General features: G+C 40.7%; 1 protein-coding gene across 5 annotated transcripts in view; it reads left to right on the forward strand.

Moving 5' to 3' along the window:
• The first annotated feature begins 1622 nt into the window (after positions 1–1622).
• The window catches only part of KCNQ5 (potassium voltage-gated channel subfamily Q member 5), a 572501-nt gene continuing 549447 nt past the window's right edge, over positions 1623–24676 (forward strand). For all 5 annotated transcript variants that reach the window (XM_025383720.1, XM_025383721.1, XM_025383724.1 and 2 more), the window contains exon 1: positions 1623–2931. In XM_025383720.1, the coding sequence (XP_025239505.1) occupies positions 2534–2931 (398 nt within the window). In that variant the 5' untranslated portion in view covers positions 1623–2533. The remainder of the gene's footprint in view (positions 2932–24676) is intronic.

Below are 24676 nucleotides of genomic sequence, written 5' to 3' on the forward strand. Positions count from 1 at the left end.
TCCTCCTCCTCCTCCTCCTCCTCCTCCTCCTCCTCCTCCTCCTCCTCTTCTTCTTCTTCTTCTTCTTCTTCTTCTTCTTCTTCTTTCTTCCTCTTCTTCTTCTTCTTCTTTTTCTTCTTAATTAAGCTTAAATGGCATTTGCTTAATCAATAACAGTTTCACTAGAATTATTGCTGCACCCCAGAAAAGCATCACTTAGAAATTAAGCAGCTGGCTGTCTTCCAGGGAGACGTGTCCCTGTGTCCTGCCTTCCTGAGACTTCTTGCCTGCATGCGGGGCCCAGCGGCGCCAGAGAAATGGAAGTGACTTTACCTACCCAGCGAAAGTAGAAGTCTGTAACAAGGAAAACAGCTAAGTTAAGAGGAAGTGGTTTTCATTTTACTGCTTGCAGAAAGGCCAAGATTTTGACGTTTAAAGCGGGCACACGAGTCATTTTAAGTCTCTAGATCTTTCACCCTGAAAGTCCCTGCACAGAAACTCCATAGGGAGTCTAAATATAGCAATAGCACCCCCCTCCCGCCCCCTCCGCCTTCAGTCAGGGTCCCGCGCAGCTCTAGGATTGGAGAGCTTACTCCAGGGCGCTCTCTGCATCTGCCTCGAATAGCACCGCACGGAGCAACCTCTCTCGCACCTCCACAGTGCGTGGGTGTGAAGTGTATTAGGGGAAAGCTAGAGTGACTCTGGGTGCTGGTGATCGGCTCACAGTCACGTGGCGTCGCCGCCAGCTGCAGAGAGCTCCCAGCTAGCTTCTGCTGCCCAGAGGCTTGGGGGAAAGGAGGGAGGGCTTGCTCCTGCTGGTGACCAAGAGCAGGCAAGAGGGCTTCACACAAATAATAGTGATAATAAAGAGTAAAAGCAAAGCATTTAAATCGAGTTATTGCAGGAGACAAAAATCAGCTGCTGCGGGCGTGGGTGTGTGTACAGGGTGGAGGGGAATTGGGAAAGTATTTATCTCGGAGGGGAGGAGACGGCTGCAAGAAGACTTTTTGCCTTAGCATTGTTTTAGCCTTAGGAAAGGAAGAGGCCCGAAGGAATCCACCTTGCAACTATCTGCTGTGTCTTTGTGGTGGAAGCTTAGTTTTCCCTTCAGTTTAATTTGATGATTGTTTTCGTTCATATTCAGGGAAGAGCCACTCTGTTGGAAGAAGTCCCCGAGCCTGGCATCCTTCAGTTTTCCCTATGCTGAATGTGAGGTTTAAACTGCTTTTTCTTTGTAATATACTGTTTCTGAAGGCCAGAGGCCGCGGCCAGTGGCACCGTGGCCTCTCTCTCCGCCAAGGGTGCCTTGGCTTTGGACCACCCGGGTGCCAGAGGTGGTGGAAGACCCAGTCAGTTGTTCCTTGCAACAGGTCTCTAAGCTTGTAAGTTACAACATAAGGTGGGTGGGGTCGGAACCCCAAAAAGCTGGCGTCCGGGACGCCCCACCCTCAGGTTTTCTTTACCAGACACTGGGGTCCTCGCTGCCGCTGCCGAACTTCTCAATCATATGACTTTATTGGACTTAAATGGAAATTTCTTGACGGAGGGAACCGGGTTTGTTCTCCCAGGCTTCGCGCCGCAGTCAAGCAGAGCCCCGGGGCAGCTCGCTCACAGCGGAGGAGCAACTTTGGAGTTTTACGCCCTTTCCACACCCCACCCATGGACTGGAAAGGATGTTCAGTTACTCGCGGGCTTGTTGTCTGATACTGGGATGGAAAGTCACAGTCCGCAGGCTGGAGTGAGACGCGGGAAGATGCCTGGTCCTTGCCTCGCGGACTCGGCAGCCGCGTCCTTCGAGTCTGTCCACTGAATTGCGGAGGGCTCGCCCGTGTGCGGGGACCCGAGTGCCACTGCCTGGAGCGTTACCTTGCGCTCCAGCCTCCAGGCTAGCTAATACCTGGAGGGCAGGGCAGGGCTGTTCCCGCTCTCACCCCTTGCGGAAGGATGGCAGGATCCGGCGCAGCGACGTAGCAGCGGGAGAGCACAGCGACCTGCGTCTCCAGTTTCTCCTCAGGACACAAGGCTGACTTCACCTTCCGGACAGCTGCAAAGCCCCTGCCACAACCAAACTAAACTCGCGCCTCGGAGAGGGGCTTCTGGAGTCGGTTCACTGCAAGGCGTGGGGAGTGGAAAGAGGGAAGAAAGGGGAAGCCTGGGGCTGGGTGTGCGCGCGTGGGAGCGCGCCTCGGAGCGCCCCGCACTCCCCCACTCCGTCCCCGGGGGCACTTTGGGAAGGAGGGAGTGGTAGTCGCGGGAATGAGGGAGAAAGAGAAACCCTCTCAAACTGACGCCCCAAACAGGTCCGGATTTAGAATTCGAAGCTAAAGGCTGTTAGAAATCGGGACTCCTCGGCCTCCTCTGCAGCCCCTCCTTTCCCGCCCCGAAGCCCGGGCGGTTTGCTGGCTGCCTGCTTCCCCGCCCCCGGCTCAGAGGTCTCTGGCTGGCGGGCGCCCCGTCGGCCGCCGGCTTCCTCCTTGAAACCCGCCGGCGCACATGAGGCCGCTGCCCCCGCCGCAGGCGCTGGCGGCCCCCTCGCGGTGCCCGTGGTGATGCCATGCCCCGCCACCACGCGGGAGGAGAGGAGGGCGGCGCCGCCGGGCTCTGGGTGAAGAGCGGCGCAGCGGCGGCGGCGGCGGGCGGGGGGCGCTTGGGCAGCGGCATGAAGGATGTGGAGTCCGGCCGGGGCAGGGTGCTGCTGAACTCGGCAGCCGCCAGGGGCGACGGCCTGCTGCTGCTGGGCACCCGCGCGGCCACGCTCGGTGGCGGCGGCGGTGGCCTGAGGGAGAGCCGCCGGGGCAAGCAGGGGGCCCGGATGAGCCTGCTGGGGAAGCCGCTCTCTTACACGAGTAGCCAGAGCTGCCGGCGCAACGTCAAGTACCGGCGGGTGCAGAACTACCTGTACAACGTGCTGGAGAGACCCCGCGGCTGGGCGTTCATCTACCACGCTTTCGTGTGAGTACCCGCGCCCCCTGCTATGCCCGCTCCAGGGGACCACTGTCCCTGGCCCCCTGGGGCGTGCTCCGCGCTCGCGCCCTTGGGCCCCGCGCGCGTGCACACGTGGTGGCTTTTATTTCTTCGCACGTGTTCGTGGTCTTCCTTCTGGAGCCTCTCCCTTCCCCCAGCCCCACTTCTCCCATCTCTACAGCTTGAACCATTTTCCCGAGGACACCCAATGAACTGCCCGGTAGCTTCAGGCTCCCGGGGCGGGAGCCAGGCAGACGCGGGACTTAGGCTGCGCGGATAATTGGGAGCAATTAGGTCCCAAGATACGTAAACTTCAACCGAACGGGGCGCCCGGGAGCTAGGGAATGCAAAGGGAGGACAGGCGCCTGTGTGAGGCTTGAGAGTACATTGGGGAGGTTAGGAGGTGATGGCTGGGTAGGACCGGGAGGAGTGAGGTGGTACCGAGGGCTAGGTCCTCAGTCCTAGGGGCGGAATAGGGGAAGCTGCTACTTGGTGGAGAGAGCTGCTAGGTTTTAAGTGCGCCCGGAAACACGCCTCGCCACCACCCAGCCACCACCAACGGAAAATCTGTCAGTGCATGTAGCCCTTCCTGCCACGGAGAAGGTGGCCAAGGTCTAGAGGAGGCCAGCAGGCCAGGCGAAGCAAGGCTCCCGCGCTGCAGCGGGTAGGGAGGCAGCGGGGAACCTGGGGCGCAGGAACGCGGGCAGAGGTGCGATAGCAGAAGCGCAAATGGGTCGCCTCGGACAGAGATCAGGCAGTGGATTAAGTCCCCATTTGTGGCGCGGAGTCAAAGTGTGTGTGTGTGTGTGTGTGTGTGTGTGTGTGTGTGTGTTTTCAGTAAGCCTTCTCCATCTAGCAGAGAATGCTTAATGAGAAAATGATTGGAAGCAAATGTTTATTTTTCCCTTAGGCATTTAAAACCTTTCAGTGGCTTTAAAGTTTACTACTGTTTTTCCCACAAAGTCCATTCATTCGGTCTCCTATTAGAGTCACGTTTATCTGGGCATTTTAAGGTTGTTTTTATAATGTTACCTCATGTCTAATTCTTTTTTTCTTCCTTTTCTCCTTTTGCTTCCTCTCTTTTTAGTATCATTATTTCTGCTTCTTTTTTGTTAAGATGAAATATAAAGACATCAACCTTAGAAGACCAGTAGAGAAAGTTGCAGATACTCGCTGATACATTCCTTGTTTCCTAGTAAAATAAGTCTTGAGCACACGGACTAGGTTTCTTTTAGAGATAAGTTGTGTCATCCGTACATAACTCTCTCCGGGGGTGTAGAATTAGCATCAACACCAGAAACGTGTTTTGAAATAACGTGGAAGAAGGGCTGGTTTTGTAACTAGGTGAACCTGGAATTCGACCACATAGGAGTCAGGAAATTGGTGGAGTCTACAATCTGTGGGTCTCTGGTATCTGGAAAATTTTATAGTTTCTGATTGATGTGAACATGTAGCATTAGGCGGAATATTCCAGCCAACTTTCCGTTTTACAGTGCACACAAGGAGAACGGTTGTGTTGCATCAGTATTACATCAAAAAGTATAACTTTTATGTAAGATTCACATTTATTTAAATGTGGTTAGGATAATGATAGAGAAATGCTACTGACACTTTTCATATTAATCTCCTCTGAACTGATATATAATTAAACATATTACTTAATAAGCCTGGTAAATTATTTTGACCTGTCAGAATATACTGAAATAATTTAGCAATTATGATACTCAATTTGGTAGCAAATATGTACTGTATAGATTATGATTTTTTCTTTACAACTGTATGCTCAAAATATGTATGGTTTTGAATTTTAAGTATGATACCATTTCTAGCCTTTCATTTTTGGTATATTATGCATTGTATATTCAGACAGAGTTAAAGAAAGCCTTGGTTGGTGCACATACTTTGCATCTCCTAACTTGTTCTTGAACATCAATGAAAACTTGCAACGCAACATTTTCTTTTCCATGTGTTGGTGTTAACAGGTTTGTATGGGCTTACAGATTTTAAAACATTGATAAATTATTTTTCCAAAGGTTCAAGGTTGTATACTTCTCTATCCACCAAGCTTTATCAGTCTAGCAGTATCTTTAGTGGTAGATAGGAAATAAATTACGTACTTAATAGATGTAGCTTATGTGAAGTTTTGCATTATATATTTTAGAGTCTGAAACTGTAATGCCTCAGCAATTAGATAGGGGTGCTAGATCCACATTAGCACAAAGAGGGAATGGATAGTATCATCTTCTGGGAGGATTGTGCACAACTAAGCAGACCCTGGGGAAAGAGGCCATCTTTGGCAGTTGCTGCTTGTGATTTTAAATGAGCTTTAGAATAGCCAGACTTTACGCATTACATTCATTTATCGAAGTTGCTTTATGCTGTAAGTTTAACTAGACCCCAAGAAAATAATTTCGAGAGAGGTGTAATTAACTAATTCCTTGCCAGTCTGGGAATCCCCAAATCTTACTTTAATAACAGTTTTTGTAGCATATTAAGGTTCTTGCCAAGAACAAGTGCACTGTGATTAATGAGGTACTTCAGGGATGAATTTACTTGGTCGACCAGTGTTTTCACTGCCAAGAAACAAGAAAAGCATGTTTAAAGTTATGCTTGAGGTAAATATAAATTTCTATTATTTATGCAAAAATAATTATTATTTGGTATTTTAGGGGTATAAAATGTCTTTTCAAGAGTACATATCCTAGCCTATTGATAGGATGGCTGGACAGAGCAAGGGATGACCTACTTCAAATACTTTCCCTTAAACTTTTTAAATTAGTGGGGATTAGGAGATCCTTGCCCTTACCGTTCTTAAGGATTTACCTGACAGCCATATTTCCTGTCTTCAACTTTTCTTCATTTTACTAGTGTGCTGTTCAAACATGAGGTGACTCGTTGCCTTGAATGTTGTTTGTCCCTTTTTAATTCCTCCTTGTTTAGGGAAAATTTTGAAGAATAATGAGGATAGTAGAGGAACACAGGATGGGGCTTCGTATATAAATTTGCACTGATGCAGCAAATGTGGTTCTGAGAAATTACATGGGAAACGGTGTTGTAGATACATGTAATTGATCACTTTGCCTAATGTATCTTTGTCTGACTTAATGCTATGGGTGCAAATTTATAGATATTAAACAAGGAGACAAGAAGAAGTCACCCAAGCTAGGAGCTCTGAAGTCATCCTTTTTCTCATAGTTACTCCCTCTGGTCAGGCAAATGGTCATTAAATACTGTTTGTTTACTTTATAGGTATTTTTCAAATACATTCCCTTTTCTTCTTTACTACTTCTATTCCATTCTGTTTCTTACCTCTCCATTGGATGGTTTGTAATATTCTCCTGCCTGATCGTCTGGCTTCTGTTCTTAGCTTTCTCTCTGCTCTAACATCATAGTATTGTTCGTAAAATGCAAACCCTATCATATCATCCCCTTGCCTAAAATATTTCCATGACTCTCATCACCTACTCCTTCATCTATTTATCCATCTACAAGTATTGGAGTGTGTAATATGTGCTAATTCCCAAATTAACAAGGCAAAGGCCTCCACTCTGGAGGAAAGAAAAGACTCCAGCAAAGGACTACTATGAGCCTGTGAACAAGTGTGAAACAATGTTATTGGTGTGCTTAGAAAGAGAAGTTACGAAGTGAAGACTGGGCAGAAATGTCAGCACAGGCTTCAAAGGGGAAGTGAGGTGTAAGCTGAGTTTCCACAAATGAGTAGTTAATTTTCAGGTGGGCACAGCAGGAGGGAATGAACAATCTTGACAGAGAAAACAGCTTGAGTAAAGATATGGGGTTGTGAATCAGCACAGTAATTCTAGGTGCTGTTAAGTATTTTGAGGGTGTAGAAAGCCTCAAGAAAAGAAGATAGAGCACAAGGCAAGTAATCAATCTCTTGGATAGCTTCAGATGCTGACCATAGTATCTGGTATTTATCCTGTAGGCAGTAGTGGTCATTGAATGGTGATAATCAGGGGAATGACATAATCAGATATAAATTTTGGAAAGATTTGCCTTTCATTAGTTCAGTAAATAAATTGGAGTTCAGTAAATAAATATGGCCTATAAGGAGATGATAGCAATTGTGTGAGTTTTCCATTCATTGTTGTGTTCATTTATTCATAAACTTATTCTGTGAATGTCTGTTGACTATCTACTATATGCTGTGGATCATAGTAGAAAGATGAGAGATGACTTCCTCAGGAACTAAGGCAGTAACTATGGAGATGAGAAGGAGGAGTTTAACCAAAGAAATGTTAAGGAGATAAAATTTGCAGATTGTTTTCACCAGTCTGACATGTGGTATGAGGAAGATGATTCTGACTTGGTTGATTTGAGGAATGGAAGTGCCGTTCACTAATATATGGGACAAAGAGTGAAGGGCACATATTCTGGTGGATATAATGGGCTCAGATTTGAATATGTTGGGTTTTAGATGTTTGTGAGTCATTCAGTGGAGACTGTAAGTGGTGGGAACATAGCAGTGAACGAGGCACAGTCTATTTCCAACCATGTTGGATCAGCAACCAGAACTATTTCTGGCACATAGAGAACACTCAATAAAATATTTTTGAAGGAATGGATTCATTTATAAATCTGGAGTTTAATCTAAATATCTAACCAGATATTTAGCTTTGAAAGCCTCTGTCAGTTTTGTGGTAATTAAAGCAATGAGTAGAAAAAAATGAGATAGTCCAAAGAATATATAGAGTGAGTGAGGGCACAGTGGAGGCAAGAGACTGAGGAACACCAACACCAAGCAGTGGATGAAAAAGTAAGAACCAATGGAAGAACCTGGGAGAAGCTTGACAGCAACCCAAAAGCCAAGGGAAAATCCAGGGGATCTTCTTTTCATGAAAGTAAAGGAAGATGCATATGGAAAAAAGGTTATGGCCTGCAGTTTCCAGTGCTGCAGAAAGAACTAGAAAAGTTAGGTAAGATTTCATTGGATTTCTTATGAAGGAAGCCACTGATGGCCTTTGCTGCTGCAGCTTCTGTGGGGTGCTAAGGGTCATAAATATGATTCAAGTGGACTGAGGAGTGGTTAAGACTTGGGGAAAATGGACACAGTAGTGTAGGTTAGACTCCAGATTCCTTGGAAGAGTTCACACAAGACCCTCAGAGCATAGACTCCTATATAACTACTCCCCTCTAATATGCACTCTAAGCCCCACCCTTACTGTACTGCTCCACCCTGTGTCTCACCACCATGTGTTTGCTCATGCTGTTTTCTTGGATTCTCCCCACATCTTGCACCCTTGGTATTAAACTCCTAATGTTTCTTCAAAGTACAGTTCAAAGATCACTTCCTCTTGGGCATATTTCCAAACAGTTCCCTTCCCTCTGCCAGGATGAGTTAGGTGCCCCTTGTTTCAGGTTCCATGGCACTCTACCAATGTCATTATAAGGGTGCTTCCCCCATTGTACTGTCATCATGGGCTGCTTGGTCTGTCTCTCCCACATGAGAGCGAGCTTCCATACAGTGAAATTTCTACTTATTTCTAAATATTAAGTGCCTAACAAGGTGCCTCATGTCTAGTAGACCCTCCATAAATGCTTGCTTAATTGAGTAAGTAAATAATTTTCCTTATAAGCCTTCCATAGAGGAGCTTCGGGGTGAGCCGAAGCTGAAAGAACTACCAAGTCTTTTCGGTTTTTTTAGAAGTAAGACACTGACGATTCATTTAAAAGAAAAAAGATATGGGACTAGAAGTAGAAGATTAGTGCTTTGCTTGCAGTTTTGCCACTAATTAATTCTGTAAGTCATCTCACACTTCTGGGTCTCCAAATCTTCATCTGTGACATGAGCACAATCATGTCTGTGATCCAAGGTGGTAGAGGATACTGTAGAGAGTCTAAAATACTATCATAAAAGAGAAGGAGTATTTGGAATAAGAAGTAACCTGATCTTTTTATTATTTCCCTTCCTCTTCTGTGAGCTTGACGGTTGCCTCTTACCTAGTTGCTTTAACTTAATTCCTAAATCCCCAAGGTCTCTATGCTACATAGTAGCCAAAGTTATCTTTCTTTCTTTCTTTTTGTTTGAGATGGAGCCTCAGTCTGTTGCCCAGGCTGGAGTGCAGTGGTGCCATCTCACTCACTGCAACCTCAGCTTCCCAAGTTCAAGCGATTTTGCTGCCTCAGCCTCCTGAGTAGCTGGGATTACAGACTTGTGCCACCATACCTGGCTAATTGTTTTTGCATTTTAGTAGAGACGGGGTTTCGCTATGTTGGCCAGGCTGGTCTCATACTCCTGACCTCAAGTGATCTGCCCACCTCAGCCTCCCAAAATGTTGGGATTACAGGCATGAGCCACAGCACCTGGCCCATAGTGATCTTTCTAAAGACTTAACAGAATACATCACTCCTCCTCTGCTTGGAGGAGGATCTGTTTATTGCTTGTCTCCTCCCTGACCCCCAATTCTTTAAAGCCAGGGGTTTCTGTCTTATTCACTATTATATCACCAGCACCCAGAATACTGCCTGTCACATAAAAGATGCTCCATGCATACATGCTGATTCATTTACTGACACCCCAGATCTCCAAAATATACTATTAGTTCCCTTGTGGAAGATGGAATTTTACTCTGTTGGTCGTTCTATGTGTCAGACTCAATTAGACCTAATGAATTACTTTACTATTTACATATATATTCTATTCTGAATTAAGTTTACGTCTGTAGAGACTGATGTTTACATATTCTTTTTCCTCCTGCATTCCTTTAAAAAAATCACTGATTTCTCTTAAGCCTACAGAGGCCTCGCAGAAGTTATACTACTTTATACTGTGCTGATATATAAAATCTTCCATACTCTTCTAATCAGTCTTTAGAAATCTAAACGATGCTATTGTACTTGAGGACCATATTACAAATAGAAATGTTGAAAAATGTTAAAATATTAGTACTTGGAATACGATAGCCTAAAAGGAAAAAAATGAAAAGGGTATTTCAAAATGAAATGAAGGACTGATACAAAAAAAACTATAAACAAGAAAGATAGCCAGCAGCCTTCTGAAAACTGCTTGCAAAGAAGTAGTGCCAGTTTTAATTTTTGATTGCAAATGGCTATTTTGGCAGACGAAAATGCCAGCAGAGCATGTTTTATCCTGGCCCAATGGTGTGAAACTACTTGAAGCCCAATTGTTGAACAGCCACAGCTCATAGTTATGTTTAATATGTATGTGTTTTCATTTTAATTTCCTTTTCCTTCAGCCATTTATGAGTGCGTTATTTGAAGTTTTATTTGGTTGCAACCTGAAAGATTGGCCACACATCTGCATTTTTTTCATAATTAATGAAATTCTTTAATGGTCTCAGGGTTTCAGGTGATCTTTTAATCCTTTGCAATCAGTGTGTCTGAAGAATGAGCTTCCTAAATGTTATTAAAGTCATCAATTTCTAAACTTAAAAATAGCTTGAAGTTTTTCATCATATACATTTGTGTATTGTGCACATACATATATTTCATACTCATACAAATACAAGTGCAACATGAGCACATACATACTGTATCTTTTAACAGAGAATATGTGTTAGTGCAAATATGTCTATTTCCCTCTGTTTTGATCCTCTAAAAGTAAAAGACACTGGAATAAAATGCAATTTAGAAATGAAAAGAATGTTAAATTTACTCTTGATAATATAGAGCTTATCTCATAATTTGAAAGATTATTAAATTTTTACATGATGAACAGATACACACTTTTTACGAACTCAGTCATAGTGGTCATTGTTGTCATTTATTGTACCTGTGAGGTAATTCTAGCATCCCTATTCCTTCTTCAGTCAGTGGCTGCATAATCTAATGATAATGTTATAATCCATCACTTCTCTTTTTAAACAGTCAATTTAGTTTAACATTTGATTAACAGCCATTGTGTATGCCAGGCAATGTGCTAGATGCTGGTGGTTCAAAGAAAGGAACAATGTGGACCTGACCTCAAAGAAATCCATTGGAGAATATGAGAGATTTAGATTTAATGATCAACATTACTTTTACTATACAGGTACCAGTTTCTTAATCTAGAAAATATCAGTAACAGTTTCTTAATCTATAAAATAGGAATAAAATATTACTTCAAGGTGTTATGATATTATATGGATTGTATATGTATACATAATGTTTAATATATACATATTCACACTTAGCATGGTAGCTGTCATTGAAACTAGAGGGAAAAACAGACACAATGTGGTAGAAGGCTGTATTTATATGATAAAGGTCTAGGATTTTATCCTCTATGTGATGGGCAATCTTTGAGGAAGATAGGATTTAGGCAGGTAATGTCATTGGATTTCCATTTTAGATTGGTCACTCTACTAGTTCTATCAGTGATGGCTTGAGGGAGACAAAAATTGAGGTAGAGGTTAAATTTTAAAACTTGTTCCAACTTAAGCAAGAGATAATTATGACTTAGACTGGGGCAGTAGTAGGGGGAAAAGTATGACAATAGAGTTGAAATGTGTTAGTGAATGATTGAATGTGGAAGATTAAAAGATATAGATTTGTTATTTCCAGATTATTGGATTAGGTGGTTGGATAAATAGTGGTGCTATTAACTGAACTCAATACAGGTGGAACAACAGGTTGGCAAATTGCAGGGGTGATAAAATGAGTTTAGCTTTGGAAATGCTGAGCTTTCGGTGCCTGTGGGAATTCCAACTATAAATGTACAGTAGCTCTTGGATGATGATTTAAAAGACATAAAAATACAGACAAGAGTTAAAATCACGAGGAAAGCAAATAAAGATTAAGGGTAGGAGGTCAAGGATGGAAATCTGGAGAATACCAACATTTAATTGATGAGCAAAGGCAACAAGGAATGACATGGAGTAGGCAGCAGGCTGTAAGGAAACACTAGACAAAAAGGTGTTCAGGGTTGTGGAAACTAAGGGTCTGAAATGTAGAGAGTGGTTCAGTAAGATAAAGACCCATCAGAAATTACCATTGAATCTGGCAATGTGGAATTCTTCAGTGATTTTATAACCTCATCAGTGTTAACCTTCAGTGAAGCAGTGAGGGCAGAGGCAGATTGCTGTTAGCTGAGAAATGAATCAGAAGTGAGGAGAGGAAACAGCATATTTAGGCCATATGTTCAGTTAGTTTGGCAAGAATAAAAGGGAGATTGGACACTAGCTACAAGGAAATACAAGGCTAAAAGGAAAATCAAGAGAGAATAAAGTCATAGAGAAGATTTTTTTTTATCACAAATAATAGTCATTTTAATTATTGATTATGTGCTGGACATGTTTCTAAATGCTTTATGCACATTAATTCTTTTATTCCTCAGAATAACCCCAATAAGTAATGTTAGTGTTATAATCTCCCTTTTAGCAAACCAGAATACCAAAGTAGGGGGCGGTTTAATAACTTGTCCAAAGTCAGCTACTGAGTTAATGGCAGAACAGGGCTTTGAACCAAGGCAGGTTGGCTGAGAGCCACACATGCTTAGCCACTATATTTTCTTTCCTTTACTTTGCCTGTTAGATTTTTTCTTTCTTTCCTTCTTCTTCTTCTTTTTTTTTTTTTTTTTTTTTTTTTTTTTTTTTGAGATGAGTCCCGAGTCTCGCTCTATCGCCCAGGCTGGAGTGCAGTGGCGCGATCTCCGCTCACTGCAAGCTCCGCCTCCCGGGTTCACGCCGTTCTTCTGCCTCAGCCTCTTGAGTAGCTGGGACTACAGACGCCCACCACCACGCCCGGCTAATTTTGTTTTTGTATTTTTAGTAGAGACGGGGTTTCATCGTGTTAGCCAGGATGGTCTCGATCTCCTGACCTCGTTATCCGCCCTCCTTGGCGTCCCAAAGTGCTGGGATTACAGGCGTGAGCCACCGCGCCTGGCCAGGTTTTTTTCTTTTTTTAAAAAATCGACTTTTATTTTAGATAAAGGGCGCCCTTGTGCAGGTTTGTTACATGGGTATATTGCATCCAGGTAGTGAGCGTAGTACCCAATAGGTAGTTTTTCAACCTGTGGCTCTTCCGTTCCTCGCGCTTCTAGTAGTCCCAAGTGTCCATTGTCCCCATGTTTATGTCTATATGTACTCAGTATTTATCTCACACTTATAAGTGAGAATATGCAGTACTTGGTTTTCTTTTCTTGCATTAATTCGCTTAGGACTATGGCTTCCAGCTACATCCATGTTGCTGCAAAGGACATGGTCTCATTCTTTTTTATGGCTGCATAGAATTCTATGGTGTATATGTACCTTTTTTTTTAAAATCCAATCCACCATTGATGGGCACCTAGGTTGATTCCATGTCTTTGCTATTGTGAGCAGCATGGCAATGAACATATGAGTGTGTGTGTCTTTTTGGTATAATGGTCTGTTTCCTTTGGGTATATACCCAGTAATGAGATTGCTGAGTGAAATGGTAGTTCTGTTTTAAGTTATTTGAGAAATCTCCAAACTGCTTTCCACAGCGGCTCAACTAATTTACATTCCCACTAACAGTGTATAAGTGGTCCCTCTTCTCTGCAGTCTCACCAGCATCTGTTGTTTTTTGACTTTTTAATAATAATCATTCTGATGGTATGAGATGGTATCTCATTGTGGTTTTGATTTGAGCATTTTTTCATATGCTTGGGGGCCACTCGTATGTCTTTTGAGAAGTGCCTGTTCATGTCCTTTGCCCACTTTTTAATGGGGTTGTTTTTTGCTTGTTGATGTGTTTAAGTTCATAGACTTTGGATATTAGACCTTTGTCAGATGCATAGACTGTGAATATTTTCTCCCATTTCGTAAGTTGTCTGTTTACAAATCAGAGATGACACAAATAAATGGAAGAACATTCCATGCTCATGGAATGGAAGAGTCAATATTGTTAACATGGCCACACTGCCCAAAGCAATTTACAGATTCAATGTTATTCCTATCAAACTACAACCTCATTCTTCACAGAATTTGATAAAACTATTCTAACATTCATATGGAACCAGAAAAGAACCCAAATAGCCAAAGCAATGCTAAGCAAAAAAAAAAAAAAAAAGAAAAAGAAAAACAAAACAAAAACAAAAAACAAGAACAAAAACAAACAAACAAACAAAAAGCTGGAGTCATCACTATCTGACTTGAAACTATAAAAGGCTATACCAACCAAAACAGTGTGGTACTTATACAAAACCAGACACATACACCAATGGAACAGAATAGAAAACTCAGAAATAAAGTGGCACACTTACCATCTGATCTTCAACAAGGCCAACAAAAGCAAGTAATGGGGAGAGGTCTACCTGTTCAATAAATGGTGCTGGGATAACTGGCTAGCCATATGTGGAAGAATGAAACTGGACCCCTACCTTTCACCATATACAAAATTATCTCAAGATGGATTAAAGACTTAAATATAAGACTGCAAACTAGAAAAATCCTAGAAGAAAACCTAAGAAATAGTTTTCTCAACATCAGCCTTGGCAAAGAATTTTTGTCTAAGTCCCCAAAAGCAACTGAAGCAAAACCAAGAATTGACAAGTGGGACCCAATTAAACTAAAGAGCTTAGGCCGCTATAATCTTGATTGTGGATGGTATGTGTGGGCCCAGGGCTCCTCATATCAGATAGGTAGAGTAATTACAAAAACTACTTTGGGGTGTTGTATAGCTCTTAGCAATATAGTGTATGCACAATAAATGTTTGTTGAATAAATGAATTATAGTTTATATTCCTTATAACCTAGTATCAAGGAATTTGTTTTTCCTTTCTCTCTGTGCTTCTGCCTTTCTGGAATGGTGTTTCTCCCCATTTCTTTGTACAAAATGTTGCTTTTTCTTCCTCCGAAAGCTGTCTGTTCTTAAGAGACGCATTGAATTTCTAATTACATGCTCTAAGAGTGTACTGCCTAAGTAGACTGGGTACCTAATTTACATATTGCTCTATGGTAATTAATAGAGACTTGTAGAAAATGTGGATTTTCAGCACTTTGGGAGGCCGAGACGGGCGGATCACGAGATCGAGACCAGGAGATCGAGACCATCCTGGCTAACACAGTGAAACCCCGTCTCTACTAAAAAAATATAAAAAACTAGCCGGGCGAGGTGGCGGGTGCCTGTAGTCCCAGCTACTCGGGAGGCTGAGGCAGGAGAATGGCGTGAAGCCAGGAGGTGGAGCTTGCAGTGAGCTGAGATCCGGCCACTGCACTCCAGCCTGGGCGACAGGGCTAGACTCCGTCTCAAAAAAAAAAAAAAAAAAAAAAAAAAAAAAGAAAATGTGGATTTTAAAAGTATAAAGGGAGAACCCTATTTTTCTTGGGGTTTTAGTTATGCTCAAATTTCTTAGAAAATAAGGAGTGAAGTCTTAAAATTGCTGAAGTTTTCTAATATCTATATATTATTTCTGAAATTTGGCAATAGTCAGATATTCAGAATAATTTTTAAAAGATTATACCTTCCATTTTGGAAGTTGACTACTTTGGAAGTTGACTATATACTTTGGAAATATATAGCTAAGAAATAAGTTAGAAATTAGTTTTTATGCCATGTGGAATTATTATAGAAAAATGCACAATAAATAAGTCCAAATATATTTGTAACATAGTTAAATATCAGTTAAAAATATTTACCCCAGTGGCTGTTATAATCATTAGGAGTTTCTTTACTCAGTGAGCCAAGAATAGATCTATAATCTGGCATCACAGAGCTGTATTTTTTCTGTTTTATTGAGAGGTTAAAGCACGGCCTCAAAATGTAAATGTATCATAGGAGTACATAGGAGATAGAAAGCTACCTGCATTTTTTTCTGGTTGAAAATTTTTCCAAAGCATAGGCCTTGTTAAAGCGATTCTCATAACCTTTTCTAGAATGGAAAACAAGTTTAAAGCTTCTATTTCTCTAAACCTGTTTTCTCTCACACCTGAATGAATCTAGGAGGATGGGATGGAGTTGAGAATTTAGATTCTTCTCCCCATGTTTTGAGTCATTGGCCACATTTCTCAACTTTCTGGTTTGTAAAATTAGGATATAATTCTTCAGTGTTTGTTTAATAACCTGACCTCTTGCTAAGTGTAAGGCCCTAGAGTAGGAACTATAGGGCTTAACATAAATAAGACGTAGCATATTCCCTCAAGAAATTTTTATCTGGAAGGATATTCGTTTACTATTTACTGAGCCTCAAAAACCATCTCTCTGAATTGACTTAGGATAAAAGCAAAGGTTGGCCTTTCTCCCGTGGCATTTAGCTATTGCTCCTTTTGAAGGGATTTACAAGGTAAACTGCAGGATCACCATGTACAGAACTGCTGATTGCCAGTTCTCTTGACCCCTTGGGAAACTTTGGAGCTTGGCATTCAGCTGCCTGTGCAAGCAGGCGTTCTGCTCAGGGCATTCCCACACTGAGACCAAACACAGGAGTTCTCACTGATCATAGTAATTTCTAAACAGTGGTAATTAAACTAGTTAAACTGAATGTTCTAGTTAATAAAACATTCTGAGTATGTTTAATTTGCTCCAAAGTATTTTAAAAAATAAGAAAGAAACCAATGCTGTTTCGTAATACTTTGTTTGGAGATGTTATTTTCTTCCTCCCTAAATGGGTTAAGAACAATAGTATAAACCAAAAAGTTGTTGTTTTTTAGCAAAATGAAGTGTCTGTTTATTTTCAGTATACACTTTCCGCTTCTAATATTGTTCACTTAATTCTAGTACATGAAAGGAAAATATTATACCTAGCCTTCCAAGAACACAATATGCAGTGGATACTCTAATATTGAATGAGTGAGTACCCACTGCATATTGTGTTATTGGAACACTTTGGAAACACTTCTTCCATTTGTTCAACTTTCTCCAGTCATGTGGAAAATGGCTTTTTTCTTCAACTAAGAGTGGTACTTCCCAGTGCAGCTAAGGTCAAAAAGTGTTAAAAATGTGTGTTCATTGCAACCTCTAAGGTGCTTTTTATCCATTTTTCAAAGACTACGTACTTCAAATGGATTTCAGACCTAGATCAGCAGTCAGGTTAAAGAATTTCAAAGTGAGATTAAACTAATTTTAAATTTATCATGCCTGATGATAAAATCCTATAGTTCTGTTTTGGTATGTCAAATGGAAAAGGCAGAGAAATTGATTGGCAATCCAAATGACATTTGGGAACTCACTTAGAACCTTCAAGATAGGATCCTGAACCCAAGGAGCACCTACTCTTACTCATCTAGTCCTTGACATAGAGTAAATTACAGTTTGTTTTGGGGAAACAGTTTTAACAAGCTCAAACGTTCAAATTTGCATTCAAGTATTTTTCTCTAGAAGAAACCCGGTTAAGTTCCCTTAGCTTCAGATCCATCAAGGAGTAAACAAAATGAGATGGGTTAGGATCTTCCCAAATGAACCAGCTACCCTAGTTACATAGGTCCTACTTTACTTGTGCACTGAGATTGTCCTGCAATTCTTCCAAAGTTAGGACAGGAAGCACAGTAGGAAAGAAAACTATGTAGTCGTCATATTTGTACAAATCGTGTGGACTCCTAGACAGCAGTTCAGGCTACCAATGCTTCAGTAGCCCATTATTCCTTTCACTCGATAGAATGGCCCCAGTCATTCCCCTAAAATTGGAAGTTAGAGTTTCACAGTATCTCTAGCAGGAAAGATTCCCTTACATGGTTCCAGATCTTTTACATCCAGTATTGGACTTGATGAGCTACTTTACAAATTACATTTCCTAAACTAGTTGGGTCATGCTGCTGAGAGCTGTTTTCCAGAGCTAGTGGGTATGGAGTTTTATTCCAGGCTTCAGGGCAGGAAGTGGATAATAAAAATACATTTATAGATGGCGCTAAGTGAGGTAGCCTAGACAACCATAAATAAGAATAATCAAACTATCACGTTGTACTGGAGAAGACAGAATATTCCTCTAATTGAAGGGTAGCTGTCATAATTTACAGTTGTCATCAATGAAGGATTGTACTTTTTTTCTCCACAAAAGGTTAAAGGCAAATACCTATTTTTTTGTTGTTGTTGTTTCTTGTTGATTCAAATTCCTCCCTTTCCACACTGCAATCTTAATATAGATTTCTAAAGCATGTGATAATATATTTAAAAGACCTATTCACAATAAATCTGTTATGTTTTTATAGTGTTTCAAGGGTGACATATAAAGTTAGTGGTTGCTCTACAGTAAGCATCTGGCAGTGGAGCGGCAGTGCAGCATGACAAGGACCTGGACTGGAGTGTCAGCCCTGGGAATGTGCAGAAAAGGAGAATAGGAGAAAATTCAAAGAGAGAACTGGCGTTCTTAGCTCTCCATTGGCTTCTGGTTGGCAAAAGAGATGAAAGAATCAAAATGTTCATGGTTCCAAGCGAGTGTGACTGTGACCAATCAGAAGTTGCTTAATTCTGTTTTAGGTAAAGAACAAGCACAAGTAGACATGTGGCCTGTTTGGGCTTTGGGAAAGACAGGGGATCATCAGTTACTAATGTAGAGTGATGAATGAAGAAATAAGGTGCTTGGAGAAGAGTGTACAGACAAAGATTTAGGGAATACTGGCATTTTGGGAGATGAAAAGAGAAAGATTTGCAAAAGAGACAAAGAAGAAAAAAACTAGGAAAATACAACATCCACAGGAAGACTGACTCTCAAAGGATTGCAATAGGATAAAAGTATTACAAAGAAAATAAGTGAAAATATATGATAATGTGGAAAGCCAGGATAAAAGGCGAGGGGCCAGAACCTAGAAGAAAACTTTGCCATCTAGGAGCTGATAGCATCTGCAGTGCCATGTGTTAGGCGGACATCCAATTTCATAGGAAACATGATGTCCTGGAAGAAAAGGCCAGAACAACCCAGCAACTAGGTGGTGTGCTGACATAGCAATCAGTTTTTTGAAAGGGACCATGCAGGGTGAGGGGTGCCCCTGAAAGTATCACTGTATAACTGGGATGGAGACTCCAGAAGAGAGGGTGATATTTAGAGAGCCTCGAATGAAACCAGGGATATCTGGTTGGAAAGCAATCTGGCAGTCTCTAAGAGAGACGCTGGTAAGTGCAAAGCAGTTCTAAAGAGTTTGAGATAAGGCACCAAACAGTGCTTGCAGGGGAGAAGGGGGACACAGATTAGGCTGCATAATTGATAAATAAATGGGTAAAGAGAGAGGGAGAATGGTAGATTAGGAATCAACAGAGTAAAGCTAAATTTTTATTTCTCCAAGCAGCTGGAGGTCTGTACAAATAAAAAAGCCTCAGGAACCCCCTTCCCTGAGAAGGGGAAAGATGAAAGTAATTAAGAATAACGAAATCCTGGAGTTATGATAAATAAAAGTTTAGGTTGGTTAAAAAAAAAAAAGTTTGGAATGGCAACATTTGGAGCTATGATAAGGCAACACTGGGAGATAAATAACACGATGTCTTAACAACTGCAAAGGCCCTGATAGAGTTCAGGCATGATCACGTAGAAGGCTGCCTGGTATGTGAGACTGTGAGAATTTCTGTAACAGTAGTGTGCAGGGTAAATTTTAAAAAGCAGATGGAGCCCTAACCCAAGGCTCACAACTTTGTAGCCAAAGTAAAGGGAATAAGAAATTTTCTGGAAGTCACACATACTGAATATGTATGACCTTGACCTTGGGCAAATCATAAACCCCTCTAAGCACCAACCATCTGATAAATGTGGAAATAAGGAGACAAAGTGTTAAAGCTCCTTATGTAATTGCTGGCGCAAAAAAAAAAAAAAAGTAATTTTTATACTTTCTAACCAAATATAGTCTATGGCCTCTTCAGAGGAGGAAATGCTGCAATAATAGACACATGTGAAAAAACATGTGTTCAGTGAATAAATGAGTGAATAACTGAATTAGCATAACACTTATTTAACAACAGCATTTTATTTGGTGCCAAGATTATAGAGCCAGATATTTCCTGTTGTGTGTACAAGTTCTCTGAGCTTGAACAAAAAGATTTTTCTTCGGAAATCAAGCCATATTTTATAATCTCTTTATTTTTGAGTGTATAGATAAAAGCACACTCTTAAAGCAGGAACTACTGCTTTGACACATTTAAGTAATAGGATTAGAGAGCTGGAAGGACCTTTGGTGACCGACTCTAGTGCTATCTTTTTTAGATGTGAAAACAGCCTGCAAAAATGTTAAGTAGCTTCCTCAGGATCAAGTACTATTGGAGCCAGCATTGGTGGTCAATCCCGTATAGAAATGACTTCGGTTGTAGATCTGTGACCTGCCTTACTTACCTTCCTCTACCGAAGGTACTTTATACTTCTTAATAAATGAATATTGACATTCATTTTAAATACTATTGTTTGTTCAACTATTCCATGAAGAATATTCTTTAAATAAGCATTATAGTACTAACAGGGAAAATATTTTTCCCTTTTAGAAATTCTTAATAGCTGGCAAAAGATAGTAATTTCCATGACTTTTCTTTCTTCCAAGGAAGTTAAATTCTGAAGAAAGTGTTTCTGTTGGAGTTAAACCATATATTGACTTGATCTTTAAAGGATCTAATAAATGAATAGATCAAGTAAGAAACAAATTAGTATTCAGCCCATTCAGTTGCAGCACTGTGGTTTCTTTCAGATCTGAAAATGTGAGAAATATTTCCTGAAATCAAGCAAGTGGGAGTGGGAAAGAGTATGTATAAATGTTACATGAGGAATCCAAAACCATCATCATCATCATCATCATCATCATCATCATCACACCACACACAAATACATTTATTATTTCACACACAATTTCATTACGCTTGGTAAATTCATTAGGGCAGGGCAAATGTATTCACCCAGACATTCAAATAAGCACAAACATCTGTGCAGTCTTTAAATCTGCCATGTTAAACAGGCCTAGCACTCTGTTTATATGCCCCAAAGAGCCTGAACCAAGACAGATGTAAGTAGGAGCAGCGAGATTTGACCCTAACTCTTGAAAATCCTGCCCTGCTTCAGAGATGAGGCATATCTTCAGCTTTGCAAGCACACTATTGTGTGTGTGTGTGTGTGTGTGTGTGAGTGAGGGAGAGAAAATGGTTAAAATTAACGTGAATTTGGTTTCCCTCTCCTCGTATTTCTTTGTCTATATTAATATGCTTTTTAATTGTTAATATTATCATTAGAAAGGTGATGGTTTCATGAGTGAATTATGAGGGAGAAAAGAATTTTGATATTTAAAATTGTTGGCCTGTAATTGACCATTTTCTGCCTGAGTCATGTACGTGCACTGAGAGGTTGAAGTGTACTGTATGTGCTTCTTCAGGCATTTCCTATTTATCTGAGACACTTTCGAGACAGAGAGGTGACTGGAGAAAATGAAGGGTTCTCATTTATTTTTATGAACAATTCTCTATGACTTATTACTCCCACGATTTTTGAATATCTACAATCTTCTCTCTCAGTTGTCTTAACCTCCACGCTGATGGTCCTGATTCAGAGCTACTTCATTTACTACCCAAACACAGTTTGGAGAAGGGAAGGGGGATGTAAGGCAGTAGAGGCTCAATTCCCATTGTTATTATACATGGCTATTGCTGTTTACCCTAGGGAAGAGGGTTAGTTTGGCCCTACTAGATAAAGAGCATGTTAAAAAGGCCTCCCAAATTTACAAGTAAAAAACAAACATTTTATGAGTAAAAAACAAGCAAACATATCCTTTGCCCATTAAACATTTTTTAAAAATGAGCAAGGGATATGAACAGATACTTTTCTTTTCTTAATTCTTTATTCATTTATTTATTTATTTTTATCAACTTTTATTTTAAGTTCTGGGATACATGTGTAGGATGTGCAGATTTGTTACATAGGTAAACGTGTGCCACGGTGGCTTGCTGCACAGATCAACCCCATCACCCAGGCATTAAGTCCAGCAAACAAACACTTTTCAAAAGAAAATATATGTGTGGCCAAGAAGCATATGAAAAAAATGCTCAATGTCACTGATCATTGGAGAAATGCAAATCAAAACCACAATGAGATACCATCTCACACCAGTCAGAATGGCTATAATTAAAACATCTAAAAATAACAGATGCTGGCAAGATTGTGGAGAAAAGGGAACTCATATACCCTGTTGGTGGGAGTGTAAATTAGTGCAATCATTGTGGAAAGCAGTGATGATTCCTCAAAGAGCTAAACATAGAGTTGCCATTCAACCCAGAAATCCCATTACTGGATATGTACCCAAAAGAATATAAATGGTTCTACCATTAAGACACATGGACACGTATGTTCATTGTAACACTATTCACAATAGCAAAGACATGGAGTCAAACTAAATGCCCATCAGTGGTAGACTGGATAAAGAAAATGTGGTACATGTATTCTATGGACTACTACACAGGCATAAAAAAGAATGAGCTTATATCCTTTGCAGGAACATGGATGGAGCTGGAGGCCATCATCCTTAGCAAACTAACACAATAACAGAAAACCAAATATTGCATGTTCTCACTTGTAAGTGGGAGCTAAATGATGAAAACACATGGATGCAAAGAAGGGAACAACAGACACCGGGGCCTACTTGAGGGTGGAGGTTAGAAGGAGGGAGAGGAACAGAAAAAAATAACTGTTGGGTCCTAGGCTTAGTACCTGGGTAACAAAATAAACCTGTACAACAAACCCCTGTAACATGAGTTCACCTATATAACAAACCTGCACATGTACCCCTGAACTTAAAAGTTATTTTTAAAAAGGCCTCCTTTGGTCTTGGAGATTTGTATACAAACACAGGCCATTTTCCATTGGTCCTCAGATAAAGGGACCCCGCAGTTGTTTAACCCTGACTTCACATACCAAAGAAAGTCTAATTATTTGGTGTGTGCTAAATATCCTCAGTGTGGTGCTGCTGTTCAGCCACATTAAACTCACAGGACAAGTCTGCACCCTATGTAGTACAGATTGAGTATCCTTAATCCAAAAGTCCAAAATCCAAAATATTCCAAAATACATAACTTTTTGAGTGCTTGCGTGATTCTCAAAGGATTTTGGATTTTGGATTAGGGATGCTCAACCAGTAAGTATATGCAAATATTTCAAATTTTCAAAAAAAACCTGGAGGCCAAAACACTTCTGGTCACAAGCATTTCAGATAAGGGATACTCGAACCTATCAATTTGTTAAACTTTTTGATGCCTCCTAAACACAGCCACAGCTGTTATGTATTTGTCACAGAAACCAGAATTTTCTTTAATGTAGAGATTTCTTTAATTTAGATAGTTTGCAAAGATGTAAGCATAAGAATGTTCCCTGAAACATTGTTTTGTCATTTTAAAAGTCTAGAAAAAACATAAAACTATATTACTAGCATCTAGTTAAATCAATGATGGCAAAACTGTCCAAGGGATAACTGCATCCTTTGAAAAGAATGAGGTGGATATGCATGACATGGTATAGCATGATTTCTAAAATGAAAAAAAAAAAACAAAAAACAAGGTGTAAACCAGTATGTACAACACATACAGGTATCCACTTTGTAAATTAAAAAATACACACATAGTAGGTTGTTCTCATTCTGTTCCATACAGTCACTGTAAATACTGAATTAGCAAATACTGACTCATTGTTCCTAGTGGAAATACAGGGTTAGGTCCTGTGAGCCTTTGGTTATAACATTTTCATCAATGGATCAATACATAACCTTGTTTTATGTGTGTTTCTGTTTGAAGATACATTATTTAATATATATTGTTGATTCATTAACACTGAACTCACAGTCTGTAATGCATACCTGAATGTCATTTATCTTACATGTATTCTCTCCATAAGGCACATCACAGCCTTCCTGTGCTTAGGAACTCTAGATCGCCTTTCAGCCTGGTTCAGTGTTAGCTGGGAACATATGTGAGAGGAGACTCAAATTTTTGGCTGGTCAGCACATATCTGCAAATGACCTCAAAAGTACGGTATTAACTTAGAGGTTACAAATCAATTTTGAGTAGACAAATTCTCAAATATGAAATCCACAAATAATGAGGATCAGCAATACATAGACAGCATGTATGCATGTATATAAATGGAAAGTTTCTGGAAGGATTAAACTACGCGATGAAAGTTATCTTTGACGAACAGGGCTGTGGGGCAGGAATGAGACAAGGTGCACCTTTTATCGTAACCCTCTTTGCCCTACTTGACTTTTTTACTGTGTGCATCCCATAGTCCTTCTTATTCTGTGTCTCCTCCTTTTCTCCCACCATCACTATCATCACCATTCTCTCAGCAAGCCCGTGCATTTTCTGAAGAACTGTAGGGACCAGGTTTTATTTGAGCCAAATTGCTTCTAGTGAATATTCTCTGAATCAGTCTCCTGGAAAAGTTGATCTACGTGATTTTGCAAATGCAAGTATTTTACAGATTCTAAGTATGATACTTAGAACATGAGTTCTCAGGATAATTTGTGTCAGACAATATTATCCCATATCCCAGCATGCTGAGATGACTTGGACTTTGGGTAGTTTTTATCTGTCAAATACTCTTATTTAGGGGTCATGCAGAGTGGTTCGTGCCTGTAATCTCAGCACTGTGAGAGGCTGAGGTGAGTGGATTGTGTTGGAACCTGGAGTTCAAGATCAATCTGAACTACGTAGCGAGACCTTGTCAACAATAACAACAATAACAAAATAAATAAATAAATAAATAAATAAATAAACATAGTACCTGGGTATGGTGGTGCATGCCTGTAGTCCTAGCTACTTGGGAGGCTGTGGCGGGAGGATCACCTGAGCTCAGGAATTTGCAGCTTCAGTGAACAGTGATGATGCCACTGCACTCCAGCCTGGGTGATAGAGCAAGACCCTGTCTCAAGAAAAAAAA

Source organism: Theropithecus gelada, chromosome 4 (assembly GCF_003255815.1).
Source record: "Theropithecus gelada isolate Dixy chromosome 4, Tgel_1.0, whole genome shotgun sequence".
Taxonomy (NCBI): Eukaryota; Metazoa; Chordata; class Mammalia; order Primates; family Cercopithecidae; genus Theropithecus; species Theropithecus gelada.